At 37.8% G+C, this 16,123-nt stretch overlaps 1 protein-coding gene across 6 annotated transcripts; it reads right to left on the bottom strand.

Annotated features, from left to right (window-relative positions):
• Positions 1 to 23: 23 nt before the first annotated feature.
• On the bottom strand, positions 24 to 16,067 carry TNFRSF17 (TNF receptor superfamily member 17). 6 transcript variants are annotated; one of them, XM_048064207.2, is made up of 6 exons: positions 15,418 to 15,776; positions 11,713 to 11,821; positions 9,638 to 9,770; positions 2,731 to 2,865; positions 2,230 to 2,361; positions 24 to 1,470 (listed from the first exon to the last, which is right to left on the bottom strand). In XM_048064207.2, exons 4-6 carry the CDS (start codon positions 2,843 to 2,845, stop codon positions 1,208 to 1,210), a joined length of 510 nt encoding a protein of 169 aa, XP_047920164.2. In that variant the 5' UTR covers positions 2,846 to 2,865; positions 9,638 to 9,770; positions 11,713 to 11,821; positions 15,418 to 15,776; the 3' UTR covers positions 24 to 1,207. The 6 variants fall into 6 exon arrangements, with proteins under 6 accessions (XP_047920164.2, XP_047920170.2, XP_047920154.2 ...); XM_048064213.2 differs by lacking the exons at positions 9,638 to 9,770; positions 15,418 to 15,776 and adding an exon at positions 15,783 to 16,067; XM_048064197.2 differs by lacking the exon at positions 9,638 to 9,770.
• Between the last annotated feature and the right edge of the window lie 56 nt (positions 16,068 to 16,123).

Genomic DNA, 16,123 nt, shown 5'->3' with positions numbered 1-16,123 from the left:
TGGGGGTGTTCAGGGAAAGGCTGGACATGGTGCAGTGGGTGATAGTGGTAGTAGGAGGACAGTTGGACCAGATGATTTTGAAGGTCTTTTCCAACCTTAATGATTCTATGTTCTAAGTTGCTCCACACTCTGTGGAGCAGCAGATCACAACCTTTTTTTTCAAGACTTCCTAGGTACAGCAATAATAAAAACTGTAATAGTCCTGTAGGCCTTCTTCCGAGTTCTTGGCTGCATGTGGGAGACCTGCACAGCTAACTCCTAACTGATCCAAACTGACTGTGGTCAGCCACAAAGATGCTGTAATATGGATCGTTCATAGTGTTTGTGCAATTCACTAGTCTTACAAGCTTATAATTTATCCTTCATGCAAGAACCTTAGATGGAAAGTTAGCTACATACAAAAGGATTGTTGTTGTTACAGTTGTCCAAGAATAACACTGGCCTAATATTAGGAAAATGACACTTGAGAGGCAAGGTGACACAAGTATATTCCTAGTTTCAGGCCACACAATAGCCTACCATGACAGTATCTAATCAGCAGTACCTGTCCAAATAACAAATTAAAAAAAAAAAACTATGTAAAAAGAAATCTTTATAAGACAGTCTGAAAAAAAAAATTGGCATTTAAAGGATATTGTCCACCATGTCCACCATCAGGATTATATGTGTGGTACTCCACAGCACCGCAACCCCCTTTCATGTGACCCTGAGATCCTATCTGAGCTAGGAGGGACTCTGTACTCAGCAAAGGTACTCATCATTGGAACATTCCTATTTCAAGCATCACAGAGGCTATTTGAAATTATTCTTTGCAATGCTGGGGATGCTATGTAGATCTTCATTTCTGCCTCAAGCAATTTTCAGCGTAAGATCTGAATTTATCATGAAACATATAATTGCAAGATTGTTTATTGATGAGTTTGCATATATCTGGTGTAAGTAGATACAATCTCAAAGTACTGAAAGAGCCATTGTACATAGGGACTTTCAGAATTTAAAAATGCCAGTCACTATTTTGGTATTTGAGAATAATGTAAAAAAATTTGACCAAAGAATTAAAAATAATATGACAATATAAATGAAAGTTTGATGCAGGGTCTAAAAAGGAAGATGTACTAGCCTTCCCCACTAACTCTTAACTATGAAGATTAATAGCTATACTCGAATAACTGAATTATTATTATGCAGTAAAAATTTACTACTTCTCTCATAGACACGCAGCACCCAGAATATAGTTGCAATAATCAAAGGATTTTGTTGTAACTAGAACAGTAGCTCCTTCTTCCGTAGCTGGTAATGGAAATGAAGTTTCACAGCCAGTCTGAGGTTTTACCAAGCCACAGTCACTACAAGTGCATTCCTCCACTGAATACATTAATGTTTCACTTTGAAGTGAGTGTCTAATTCCATCTGTCTGCACAGTGCTTTCTGTATTAGCCTTGAGAACATCATTCAGCTCCACAGAAGAGCCTGTAATTATACAAAAGTTAATTTAGTACATACATCATGCTATACCAGACATACAGTTATTAAGGATCCAAGTTTCTTTATGTTCCACCTGTATTCCTAGCCTTAGTGAAAGTTTTAAGATGCAGGGAAAGTTGTAAGATGCAGTTATAAACAATAATCTTTTGTTCTATGACAATGTCCCCCCTATATTTCAGGATAAGCATTCAAGTTACCAAATACATATTTTCTAATCAATTATTTATTGGCTGAACTTTCCACAAATACCAGTGTGAATTATTTTTACATTTTACAAAATTTTCCCACCTTCCCAAAATATACCACATACACTTCTCACAAGCCAGAAAATTAAGTAACATTATTTAATTTCTTCTAAGATGGAATGCCAATATTAAATGTGTATCCTCTACCTTTCTATTCAATAGGAGGAGAACGAAGCCATTAAAACAATCATTTGCTATTTAAGGTTCCTAAGTGATTTCTCAAACACCAGCAATTAAGCCAGGTATACATAAGTAAGCAAATACAGTCGTGACATGATCTAGAACTAACAAACAGAGATTGCTCCTTTTACAAGTCACCATCTGGATATTTTACTCCCTAATAACTTTAATAACTTCATTAAGACTATCTGAGAAATAAGAAACAATCCACAGACAGTTATCAGAATCTGGAATATGTTATATGTAATGTGTTTAGGTTATAAGAGTAGCTAGAAAGTAGAACAACTTAATTATTTGATAAAGAATCATATTTATTCACCTGTGTTTTTCAGTTTTTCTTTTAGTTGCTTTAGGCGCTTCCACTTAAACAAGACCATTAATGTGAATAAAGTGAGCATTAAAATTACTCCAAAGCCCAAACAAATCCAAAGAACTCCACCTGAATCAGTACCTTATGAAATAAAGAAATGCATTAAATTCATTGTAAGCAATAACCAATGTACAGTAAACACGTGCCCAATACATAAAACTTCTATATCAAAGGAGCAACAGCTATTTCTTTTAAGTGACAGCATAAGTAAAGCTAGAGAGCTTTAACAGTTTACTCTTAACACACTCAAACATACTCATACAGTACTGAAATATGTATATATTGATATCCTGTACATTTCTTTAATACTGTTGAGCCTATATATTACTCTGATAAACATCTTCCAGGTTTTAGATTATCTCTTTTAAGTTTGTATGTATATGAATCTATGTAAAATACAACATGAAAATGCCCAGCATAGCTACAAAGTACTGCAGAAAAACTACTTACTCTTATCACAGTAGTTTTCACATGAAGATGGTGGCATACCAGAACATCGAAGATGACAAGGCTTACAAGAGAGCACCAGATTATCAAAGTATTCATTTTTAGGGCAGCGTGCCATCAGGGTCAGTAATTACGGAACTGAAAAGCCACAGAAATGGTAAGAGTGAGGACCGTCTACAAAGGGCTTTTCAAGTCTCCGTTTTAGCAGTTCTAAGAACTGTTAGCAGCAACAGACTTCGATCACAGCTCTACTACACAGCATCATGTCAAAAGGGTTCAACTCTGAGGCCCCCAAGAAATTAATATTCCTTTTTGGCAAATCACAATTGTAGAAAAAAAACGAACAGCTGCACCAAGATAATTTTCAATGTAAATTCTGTCTGAAACAGAAAATGGTTATTTATAGAAGACATTTCTTGAGCAGGTGCTAAACTTTACAAGCTGTAGAAAAGCAAGAGGATCTCCAAACAGAACCTCACAATAATTTTTCTTGGTTTTAGAATTTCGTGGTTTTTTTCAAGGTGATAGGCTGCAGTAAGTGTTTTCCTGTAATTTGCAGACTATGAGATGTTTATGTTTTGTTCTTCTGTCCCTGTCCAAAGGGAATGAGATGAAAAAATAGAGGCAGAAGGCACAGCAGTAACAAGATATGAACAATCCAGTTTCTAGGTGTGCCACTGAGTCATTCTACAACTTCAGACAACTTCCTTTGTACTTGTTTCTCTGTATGTACAATAATATTTAGAATACACAGATGATGAGAGAATTACTTTTTGTAAATGGTTTTCTAACTAAGATACTCTAAAAGTTCAACAACAACATTGTATTGTACCAAATACATCTAAGACCTTCGACTAGAATGGATAGACAAAATATGGAGGTTTAGTTACTGGCATGTTACTCCTGAATTCCAAAGTAGCCTCATTTATCTAGTCTATTAGGTTTTGGATGACTTGTTTTGCTTGGTTCACTTTTGGGTTTTCAACTGGCTGTTTTCTGGGGGGGTTCTTTCTTTTGTTTTTTCTTTTTGCTTATAACCATGCTTATATGAGTAAAGAAGACCTAATGAACATTTGATATTTTTTATCTAAAATATTACCTGTTTATTTATTTTTAAATGTAATGCAGAACCTATGCTGTTCTAAAACTGTGGTACCCAGCACGGTGAAATAGGTGAGCCATAGATTTCATTCTTGTGACAGAGCATACACAACATCTCCCTCCCAGCCAGGTGATGGGGTACACTGAGCATCTGTAGATTTATCTGTATACATGCAGGGAATGTAACATTTCTGAAAATAATATTTGGTCTCCTCCCATGAATTAAGAGCCTTGCCAGTAGACCTCTACAATTAAGATAATTTACACATCCTACTTCAGCATGGACGTTTTGTCTAATAGAATTCCTTTTAAGCACAAAGTTAGTCATCTAGCAAGCTGCAATAACTGCTTCAATCCAGTATCACTGCTGAAAATTGATTAGAATTACAGGCTTATTTATAGTTAAGTTTCTCCTTGATATGATTAAGTTAATTGCTTTTTTGACTACAGAAAGGGAAGAGAAAAATACTGCATAAGGAATCATAATTTCATACCACATTACTATGTTTGAGAAATTTTCCCAGGAAATTCACCATGTGGGAATGCAAAAGCTGTTCTTAGTAAAATAGTCTAATAAAGCAATCTGTATTCTAGTCTCTAGCAGATTTAATAGGTTGTTGTAGCTTCTTCACTTTTTTTCCTATAGGCCAGGTGCACAGCTGTAGGCTATTACAGGCTTTTCTGTCTATTCAAGATTAATAGTAACTACACATGAATTGACAAAATCTGATTTAGGTGTGCTGAAAGAAAACATTGATACAGACTGTGAATGATGCAGAAAATGTCACTGTGAAGTCAGTGCTGGCGCTAGAGTCGTAAACTGGTTCTGATTTAATTCTTGCTTCATACATTCACACTCTAGGGGAGGAAGCCTAAGTTAGCACTAGAGTATCATTCCTAGTTCTGATGGAGCACCACTTGGTAGCTTATCCGTAGAGTGATCGAAGTTTTTGCTTTGAAGGTGCTGCTTAACTTTTTTAGTCATGGAGAAGACAATCACATGGTCAACCGTGCTCTGAAGAAGGCAGATGTTCATGAAGGTATCTTCATGGTATTCCAAAGTGTGATGAATGAATTTCAGGATAGACTGTAATTTCAGGAAAGCTGGTTCCAATGCTTTAATCTATCAATATAATCCCATTGGCTTCAGTGAAGTGCTCTCTAATTTTATAGAATATTTTCCAACAACTTCCCATTGTTGTATTTTTATATTCATGTATACAACTTGTACTGAGACCTTATTATTTTAGAGAGGAATCAGCTGCCTAATTCTATTGTTTTCTGCAGCTGGCTGCCACACAATACTATATCTGTAGGATCATATCCTACAGTCTTTACTATAGTAAAATTCCTCATGAAATCTACAGCTCTCAAATTACAAAAAAAATGCTAATTATATCACAGCTGCTGAAAGTTTTTAACATTATTTTAGTGGACTATGGAAATCACATGTGAACCACAACAGATGAATGAACCAGTTCTTTAATCAGTTTCATGCTTTTTTTTTCCCTCAGGTGTACTAGGGATATGGGGGGATTCTCTCTGTTTTGGCTGTTCTTTACAGTTTTCTTGCCTCATTTTTAAGTACAGCAATAACATTGGCTTTTTTGTTGTTGTTGTCTTGACCTTTGACTAAATTATATAAGCACGTTAATTTCAAATATTACTTTGAATAAATTGTGTAAGTACGTTAATTTCAAATACTAGCTTTCTTCAGCAAAGTAGTTTTGCTAAATATGTAGGTTCACAGCATTTTCATATTGATTTGAAGTTTCTCAAAGAAGAGAAAGATGTTCAGATTGACAGTGGGGAGTATTTTGCTGAGAGATGACAAAATGCTGTTGTTAAATAGCATGTAAAAATCCCAAGTAGGCAACACAAATAGTACTGTTATGTTTGAACAATGATAATTGATAAACTCCTTAACAATACAGCGTTGTTAGCATGGAGAAAGAATCCTTGAAACTTGCTTGCTAGTGCTGGGTACTGCTAAACAGAACACCTTTACGTGCCATTTGTCTTCTTCAGAATCTTTTTGAATGGAAGAGTGATTCTACTGAGAAGAAGTAGAATCTTCCCCCATATGCATCCCCATTAGAGGACAATAAACTTACCAGAAAGACCATTCCAAATGTCATTATTTCCACAGTTAAAAAACAAACAAACAAAAAAAAAAAAGTGATTTCCATTATCTGTTGACCAGTTTATTCTCCTTCATTACTGTATCACTGTATTTCTTTATAGTAACTTCTCTTTTCACTCTTTTCTATCTCTAAAGAACAGCAACATTTCTTCTTTTTGCTTCCTTTGTAGCACAAAAAGCTCACCTAATCCATTTTCATATAATACTTCATTACATCTGTATTTCACTTTTCTTTGAATCTGTCTGAATGCACGTCATGAACATGGATAATCAGAATTGCATGAAATATTCAGTATTTGAGTCTTGCATGGTGGCACCCAGACACTGCAATTTCTTACAGAAATCTCTCTTGGTATACACAAGACTGCATTTACCTTTTTTCTATAATCATGTCATGTTCGTGCCCCAAAAGTTATATGTTGATCATTCACTGCACCTCATGTACATCTTCTCTCATTTCCAATTTTAACTAATGAGTTCCCAACTTGTGATGCAAGTTTCCATTCCTTAAGTGAAAAACATCGCATTCTAAGCCAATAACTTTCATCCTGTTTCTGTTCAATCCTAAAGGACATATACTCCTTTTAATATAGTATCTACAGTTCTCGTGTTGATAATGCTTTCAAAATTAGTTCACAAACTTCATGAACCTATTCCTATTTCTTGTGCTATCATTAATCAAAACATTAAATTAGTCCCTACATCAATCCTTGAAGAGCTCCTGTAGTTTCCTCCTGCACAGAAATGGTACTTTCCTAAATGGTTGCTGTATGTCTTAATTGGTTATTTCATCAGTGCCAACAAACCCAGTGCACTAATAACCTAAACTCTCCCCACCTGTGGGAGAAGAGAAATGGAAAACACAAGGCTCAAATCACATATATCACAAATTGAGGTGAGGATTCTTTCCAAGATGAAATCTTGTGTAGTTGATAGTCTGTCTCCAATAGCAGTCTTCTGGTTCACAGAACCTACTAAAATAAGCTTTCTTTCCTAGTATTAGACTTCACAACTACTTAATTTTTGCTATTCAATTTTCCTCTCTTTCCCTAGTCCATAAGAAGTAGGTCTGCTTTTACTTACTGTCAATGGCTTTTTTTTTTTTGCACAGATGATGTAAAATACCTCTCCCTCCAAAACTGACATTGCTGACCTTCTACTTGAATACACCTACTGTATGAAACACAGAACTGTTAATATCGTGAGTCTTAAAATAATTTGTCACTCAAATGTAATGAGCTATATTCTAAATCAGGCTATTTTGGCACAAAGCCGATTTATGTCTAATTAGCCAGACAGGTCTACAGGTCATCAGAGACATGGTAGATTATATACAGCTAAACCGATTAAATGTCTTGGTGTTAGTGAAAGGGATAGTCCTGCTCTGCACCCTACAGTATTCTGAAGCATAGGTAAGGAGAATTTTATCTTTCACTATTTAATTTGAAAAAAAAAAAAAAAAGAAAAAAAAGAAAAAACACCTATGAGTTTCAACACTGAAATAATAAAATGAAAATTCTGGACAGAATACCCAAAAAAAAATACTATTTTGTCAGTAATAAAACATAAAGACTGAAAATCCTCTCTCAAATCATTGGCTCAAGGTCTACGTACCACACAACTTCAACAACTAAGCTTTGTTTTGACACTGCTTTGGGATTTCTCTTTTCATGCTTCTGCCAGCTTCTTTGCCTGGCTGTACTTCAGAAATTCTGTTGGCATAATTACATAGCATTTAACAAGCAAAAGAGGGTTTTCTGCTAGGGCTATTCCATTCCTTTCACAAACAACATTAGCTAAAGCTTACAGCAGAATTCTTCTGGCTGTAGAGTTGCTTCTACAACGGTCATTTTGTGCTGATACAGCTCTTCTAGGTAGCATATGTAATTCCCTCCCCCCACACCCCCCACTAAGGCAACAAACCAACATACACTTTCAAGTTGTTTAGTATAGGCAGTACAGGCTTGGTCTTCTCCCAGTACTCTAAAGCTATTTACCAAGAAAGTCCAAAGAAAAGAGTCCTTTATAAATGGCCTCATCACAACAGTCCTAAAAATCTCTGAGATGAATGCACATACAAAAAAAAAACGCCAGTTTTTCTTCCCAAAAGTTTCTGCACTTCAAGGAACAGCAGTCTTACAGACAGTTATCTCCTTAAAAAGCATTAAAATCATCTGAAACAATTATTTTCAGAAATCCATATTCTGCTAATTGTACACGTTATGGCTGGGAGGAGATAAACTGTTCTAGGAATAGGGTACACACTGTTAATAAACAAAAGAAAGGCATTGTTAAAGGATCCGTTGTGCTCATCAACTTTTACACGCAGCAAAGAACAATGCTCTTTTTAGGCACAATATTGTTTAATTTTGTTCAGGCACAGTGCAAATGTGGATTTTGCCTGTTTGGTTCAGCACATTTTAATTAGACCCCTGCTTTGAAAAGAGTGATGTTGCTGTTGCTACATCTGGTATTTCCAAAAAAGATTAAAAACAAAAACCAGCAACTCAAAGAAGAAATGTTCCTTAAAAGCAGTAATTAAAATAGCTGTAGTATAAACATTGTCAACTAAATGTCAGAAAACTTCTGCATCCTTTACTATGCTCTAAGCTTCCTTAGCTAGAAGCTAAATTACAGAAAAGAAGAACTACATAGAAAAGAAAAGCAGTGTTAATAGGCTTTCCCTCTGGGGAAGGAAGATGATCTTTTCATTCGTCTGATATTCCACATGTGCCAACATAGTTATGTAACTACTAAGGACAATGCATAAAACAATAAATGTGCAAGGAAGTTTGGATTAAGCTAATACTTCTTAAAATGCCAGTGACATTTTTATAATGGTGCAATAGTTTCCACAGAACATAGTTTTTCCTTTGTTTCTTAATGTAAGCACTTACATTTTGTATTGCAAAAATAATCTCCCACATACTACTATTTTAGTGACTTCGCAGATGGAAAAAAATAAATAAATAAAATTAATCAGCGATATAATCCCAACAGGATTAACGGAGTTAAAAGAAAAATACATGTGCATGAACACTCATGAATGACATGAAGAGCTTAGCAGACACTACAGTCTGACAAGATTGTTTCTTCTGATAGGTTTAGCCAAACTTTCTAGCCATTCAGTCTCTGTGGACAAGTTTAGGTAACAACAATTACTTATTTCAAACTCCCTTGTAGGGCCTCACATTGCCAATATGTGCTCTCCCCCGAGACAGGAGGAAAATTCTAATTGGTTTAGTTATCCCTATTCCAGAATAATTCCCTATGCAAATGACATTTTCTGGCATAAAAATACTGGCATATAATAATAATTCCAGAGTAATTAGTTCTATCTAGAAACAAGCTCACTATTACATTCTCAAGATTTCATAACAAAATAACTACTTCCTGCAACAACATGATAAAGAGCTATAGAAGAGCATTAAAAATCAACTTATGTTCTCTTTTCTTAACAATAATGCCATTTTGCTTTAGTCGCTGCTGAAACTAAAATCTTACAGGATCGCTAATGGACAAAATGTTCCCTCCACTGAAATTTTGGAGAATTAAGGGGGGGGGAAGCATATGAAAATCCCACATGGAACTTATTTTCTATTCCCACTTCCCAGGATACAGCACATAAAATTTCTGTATGAAACATGAGTGCAATAAAACTCTTACCACGTGTATGATGCAGGAGATCTGGCCTAGAAATGTTATGGACCCCAACAGCAGATATGGTAACTCTGAGCTTCTGCATGTCAGGTAGTTGATGCCATAAAAAAAGGTGTGATTACACAACATTCTATGGACCCTGCATTAACAACATATATGGATATTTTCAGAGCCAAGATCAACATTTTCATTATCTCACAAAAACATTCTTTGCTAACACAGTCTGGCAAAACTGTATCAGGTACAGCTGAACTCTGTTTGATAGTAGGGACTTGCCTTGTGCATCTATGTATGTTAGACTGTAAGCCCCACTTTAAATGCTAACTGCTTTTTCTGCATTTTTTTAAATCTTTGCATCAAGCTAAAAGCCTGACTATTCGATGGTAACCAGAATTGTAAATTTTCTCCATTATTTAACTCCATTTTAGAAAAACACTAGCTTATAACCAGTGGAAGAAGATCTTCTGAGGACCTGGAACTTAAAAGTTGCCGTTGCTGCTCAGTCGAGTCAGCATCCCAGCCTCCGAGATTCTCAAATTTGTCTCAGGGGAGCTAAAATACGCTCTGTTTCAATTTGTCACTTCCACAGAATTTATACATACTGTGCTCATAATGTTTACTCGCCACATCCGACAAACTTATGGGTGAAAGCAAAATTACCGTGACGAAGCAGAAGGTTAATTTCCTAATCACAATGTTGCTAACAAAGTAACAAGATGAAAGCATAGGAACAGTTGAACACAGATCTGGGTCGTATTTAACAGGATTTATTTCCAGCTGCTTCAGTATCTTAACTGAAATGACACCTCCTCCCACTGATCCTACACCTGGCTCTAAAACCACACAGTCTGCCTTTCTTCAAAACAGATTTCCCCATCACTTAAATTCCTAACTCAGTCACTGTATACATCATTAAAGTGATCTCATTCTTCCCTTCCTTGGATGTGTTCTTTGCTCAGCACATTCCTTCCACGTTAAGTAATCCTTTTGCTATTCACAACATTTTCAATTGTCATAAGGTTTATAAACACCCCAATCTTTGTTTATTTTGATCTTTGATTGCAAAACAAAAAAACATACATAAACAACAGTTTCGATAGCAAAATTACTTAACTGAACCATCTCCCCCTACTATTTATCTGTTTGGAGGATTGTGGCATCAAAACCACAAAAGAAATTCTGCCTAAGGAGTAAACTGCCATGACTGTACATGCAAAGGGAGGCACCTTGAATGAGGAACTAGCTAGCATCCATCTTAAAGATTTTTCAAATCCAAACAACAGGCTAGCTAAGCTATAGATCACTCAGCTGAAAACTCTATTTAAAGTCACCTGAAAGAAAAAAAAGAAAGGGGGGGGGGGGATGGCTCTTGTTAAAAGAAGACCTTTCAGTCTTTATTTCTAGAGATGTACAAGCAAAAGAATGAAATGTTGTGTCCACATATAAAAGTGAGAAACACGTGACCATCTTGGAAGATAATGAGCTGAGCATCTGGAGCGTTTGAGAGATGAGAACATGGAAACAAAGAAATATAGTGTGGTATTTTGATATACAGATCTATGTAATTCTTTTGCTTTCTGAAGTACAAACAATTGATTGTATACCCCTTATAAAGCCTGCAATACGTGCTTTTACTGCTCCCAAAGAAAAACTTTAACTCTAGATTAGAGGCCTTGGAAAGAGGAGTCAAGGTCAGAAGCACTCTTCACCAACCCACAATGAAAATGTAAAAGTTAAGTTGCTGAATTCCTTTGAGGATACCCATTTGTTAGCTTGGAGTAATTCTACAACTGGACTATGGAAGAGAGCTTATGCTTTCCCACATTAGGAAAGCCAAAGAAGAATTTTATTTATATCTCTTCCAGTCAGAGAGCTTAAAATAAAGACTGAATGTAAAACACAAATACAGCAATCATGTGACTGTCCAGCAGAGGGAGAGTAATAGCCTCTGAAACAGCATTTGTTAAATAGCAGGGTTAGAGCAAACAAATCGGTGAAAAGACATTTCCAGGTCAAGATATCTCAGTCTGGATTATACATGGTCTCGTGCAAATATAAAAGCCTCTTTGTCATTCACTTACGCTTCTGAGAACACGTGCAGAACTTAGGATAGACTCAGCTCTTGAAAAAGCCATCATGCCGAAACATAATGTGGTGTCTCTACTTCTCAGCTACGTCTCCAGAGACTACCTGAAAAGAGAAATTGTCAGAGTTTAGAAGTATTGTTTTATAGTTTCCTGGCACCTAACCAAACTTAAACTAGTTCATTATTTTCAGTTCTGTGTCAGGCCTGGTGAATACTATGAAAGTTAGTCCAAAAAGAAAAAAAAAAAAATATATATATATATAATGCAGTATTCCCTCAAGAGAGGTATATCACTTGAATTTCATTTAATCTGTATCTGTCACAAAAACTGTCTGGACTCATCTAACCCCACCTGTTTCTTTTACGTAATGTTAAATTGAATGTATAGAATGCCTTTTGGGATTGTTCCTTCACATGTGCTTCACATGAAGAGCTGTGCTTCTATAATGGCAGTGTCATAGCTGAGCACTGTTTCCTATGTTATTCTTCTAATGTTAGTAATTTATCTTGCATCTTTTGTCTTTTCTTCCTCGCAGGTAAATAACTTGTTCTTTTGGCTTTGTTCTTAAAGACTCAATCTGACTTCAAAGCAATTCTAAATATCAGACTACTCATTTAAGTGCATAACTAATGTACATATTTGAATACCTTTTAAGTTTCGGAGCATGGTGTCACAGTGCGTCAGCTGAATTTCAGCTTGCTGCTACACCAGAAAGGGAGGTCTTACTCCTTTCCTGCTCCTCCCAATCTCAGCCAAATACTTTCTTTCCCCATGTTGCAACAGCTCAGGAATTGATCTGATCTCAAGGCAAGCTGAGTCAATTTCCTGATAATCCTGCACCCTAAAACTACTCTCCCACCTTAGTTACTTTATGGAGTTCAATGGGCTTAGATATTGGTGGTGAGCTGTTGACTGTTTGGAGCTGTGAACTTGTGTGAAGCTGTCTAGGGAAAAATATTTTTCTTTTCACCTTCAGTTCACATAACTGAAACACTGATATGTATAGGTATGTCTGCTAGGGTGCAGAGTGTTTGTAAGAACTTTGGACGAAAGGTTCTACTGGAGTACAGAATACTAGTCCTAATTTTATATGAACGAGGACTTCCATTTCACTGCTATAGGATTGACTTATCACAGGCTAGAAACTAGTGGTAAACTTGTGGGAAGTACCCAAGATAGTTTAATATATGAATAGCTATCACTAAAAAACGGAAGTATTGTTCCCCACTCTTACTTTATACCAGCTCTGGCATTTGCAACATCTTACGAGTTGATTCGTTTCAGTAGCCCAGGAGGAAAAAGATAGTAGATCATTCTTTAGGTAGATTAAAGGGATGAACTCATTCTGCGAAAGTGTCTGACAAGACCTAGAAGGCAGTGCAGGGATGGGCAGAACTGCGACTGAGGGGGTGCAGTTTCTCTGCCCTCCAGTCCCAGCTTGTTCACCCTGACATGACCCAATCACTTATTTTCTAAGCAGTGCTTTGATAATGCAAATCAGCCATGATTTGATGATGAATAGGTGGTGATGAATATAGGTAGTTCTCACTGAGAAAAGCTTTTTGGTATTTATTAAAAGCAGAGAGAGTGTATTTATTCTAAACATTGTGATGCAGAGAGATTTAAACCCAGAAAGATTTTGTAATGCTTTAAAACCTCAACAGAACACCACTATTTACATTCCAGTCGATATTTTGCCAATAAAATTATCGTGATTCCACTTAGGTTTTGTTTTGAGTACCAGCTGTTCCTAAGTGGAAAAACAAACTACTAGCCCTGTTAAAAACTTCGTGTTTGAGTTTACATAATTCCTATGTGTGACACAGCCTGCAAAACAGGTTTGTACACTCTGAAGGACATTTGGCATCTTCTGAAATTCTGTGGGCTAATTGCTTATATCCTAGCAAGTACCTAGGAAATAAGTATCTGTCAAGAAAGGAGGGAATCTTGGATACCACACATAATTATTTTCCCCTGAAATCAGTGGTCATACATACTTCCATACCTCTGACCAAAATGCAATTGTGCCCCAAAACAAAAAAAGCTAAGAAGAAAGAAGAAGGAGTAGCACAACTTTGGGAGCTGTCAGATCGAAGCTCTATTTCAAAAATATTTAGGAAGTCTTTCTAAGGAATGCCAAAGTGCTTGTAAGAATTGCTGCCTACATGTTCTGTGTGCTGGTAATCTTAAAATAAGCCTTAATTACTCTGAAAATGTAGTACCTGCCTCCAGTTAAGCCTTTCCTGACTTGCAGGCTTTGTCAAGGCTCAAATTAAAAAAAAAAAAAAAAAAGCTTGCAATGCAGCATTGTAGTCACTATAAACCTGAGCTATTAAATGCTTCTAACGACAGGAAAAGTGTACAATAGCAAGCTACTCTGTCAGCAGAATTCACGAAGCTTGGTTTCCACTGGATTTTTATCTATTATTCAACAGTGGTAACTCCCGAGCTCCTTTTTTGTTCCAAATGTTATCACTAGGGAAGAGGATTTTACTTCTCCCTGATCTTCAGTGAAATTACCAATGTAAATCTTGTTGCTTTATCCAGCTGTTTCTTTCCACAAAAACTGAAAGAATTTAATTAACTTTTATCTCTTCTGAAATTTGCTGAAGCTGGGCAATGCTTTCAAAAGTTAGTATCAGACTTACAGATAGGGAGAAAAAAAAATGCAAAAGCCTTGTTTCCATACTAAATGAAATGTAGCAGATACCTACTGGTCAACAAATGTCACCTAACAAGCAAAGGTTAATATTTAGAAAAAAAGAATTTCAAAAGTAGAGAATCCTATCTCGAGGTGTTCATTAGGATTCTAGCTGCTTTTACTCCTATAGCCTTCTCACCCGTGTTACTGTTGTAGTATTTAGAATCTCCCTAATTACATTCAACTTTGAATAATAGAAGCCCTGACAATGTGTGCCTGGAAACTGGAAAGGAGCTAGAATAACCAGACCAGGGAATAACCAGACAATAGCTTTCACAAGGTCTTTAAAACTCATTTTTTAGGTCCTGGTGATGCTAAGCCAATGGCGACTGAAGGAAAGATCTTCACCAACCAGGTGTATAGTCTATAATCATGATTTTTTTTTTCTTTCAAAGTTAATTATCTGGGGGGGGGGGGGTTCTTTGCTTGTCAAGGGCTTACATGTTGCTTCTCATGTGCAGCCAGAAACTGTCCAGTTCTTCAGTCAGCATAAAGTCATGTAAATGCCACATCAGGAGAGCTTCTGCAGTTCTGCAGCCCAAACTGCAGTGGATTTTGCACTGAATGGGGATCTTTATATTTTAGTTTTAAGGCTGTCTACTTCCAAAACAACTCTGTGACTTGCCCTAAAGCGTCCAAACATAAATAACGCTGTGAGTGACTCAGTCCTCGCCCGCGAGCACTCCAGCAGCCTCCCTTTTCCCAGGTGCTAGCTCTGAACACCTATATTTAACCTTCCAAGCCAGAACACAGCCACTGCCATGTCCGGCCTACCAACCAAATTATTTCCTATTATTCCTTCCCTTCTCCTTCGAAGATACGTAACTTATAGGTTGTGTGTTTTTTTTCTTGTTTTGTTTCTGAATAGAAGTTCTCATAGCCTTACCAGTCGAGGGTCTCAGTACTTGGCAAGATCACGGGGAACCTAACTGAATGGGACTTTTTTCATGATAGCCAATAACTGAGTCGGTGTGCTGTGGAAATGTCAAACTCCTAACCTTTAACACGTCCTGTCGGCCCACGGCCACCTTTGCACAACGTTCACAGGCACCTCGCATGGGAGCAGACATGGTTAGGAACCTTAACGAGGGCACACGGAGGTAACAGCGGCGCAGTTTCGACGCTGTCACCCCCAACCTCGGCTTTCAGGAGGCGGGCGGGGGCAGCTTGCCACAGGTAACGGCCGGCACGCCTTCACCTGGCCCCGGGCCGGGTATGGGGGGGAAACCCAGTCAGGCACACACGCCCCGCGCTAGGCCGCAGCCCGGCGCGGACACGCTCCTTGCCCCAGCGGGGCCGCGCCCGTCCCGCCCGGCTGCTGCCCGGGCCCCTCACGGGGCACGAAGGAGCGCGGAACCGTCACCTGCCGCCGCTGCTCCTTTGCGAACTGCATTTCCCAGAGCCCCGCGGGGCGGCCCACAAGCGTCTCCTGAGGTACCGCTGGCGCGGGGCCTGCTGGGACGGGTAGTTCTCGGCCAGTCTGAGGCCTTGGCGCCGACTACATGTCCCGTCTGCCCCCCGGAAGCGGAGGTGGAGCCTGTAGAAATGAACGGGCCGCACAGGGGCTGACGGGAAGTGTAGTTTCTTAGCACGCAGAAAACGCAGGCAACTACATCTCCCATCTCTTCCGGGGAGGAGGGCCGGAGCAGCTCGCGCAAGTCATTATGGGTATTGTAGTTCTCGCGCCTCGCCTTCGCCGTGCGG

This window comes from Anser cygnoides, chromosome 15 (assembly GCF_040182565.1).
Source record: "Anser cygnoides isolate HZ-2024a breed goose chromosome 15, Taihu_goose_T2T_genome, whole genome shotgun sequence".
In the NCBI taxonomy this organism is placed as follows: Eukaryota; Metazoa; Chordata; class Aves; order Anseriformes; family Anatidae; genus Anser; species Anser cygnoides.
The sequence above is the reverse complement of the archived record's forward strand: the minus strand, read 5'-3'. Positions and strand labels throughout refer to the sequence as shown.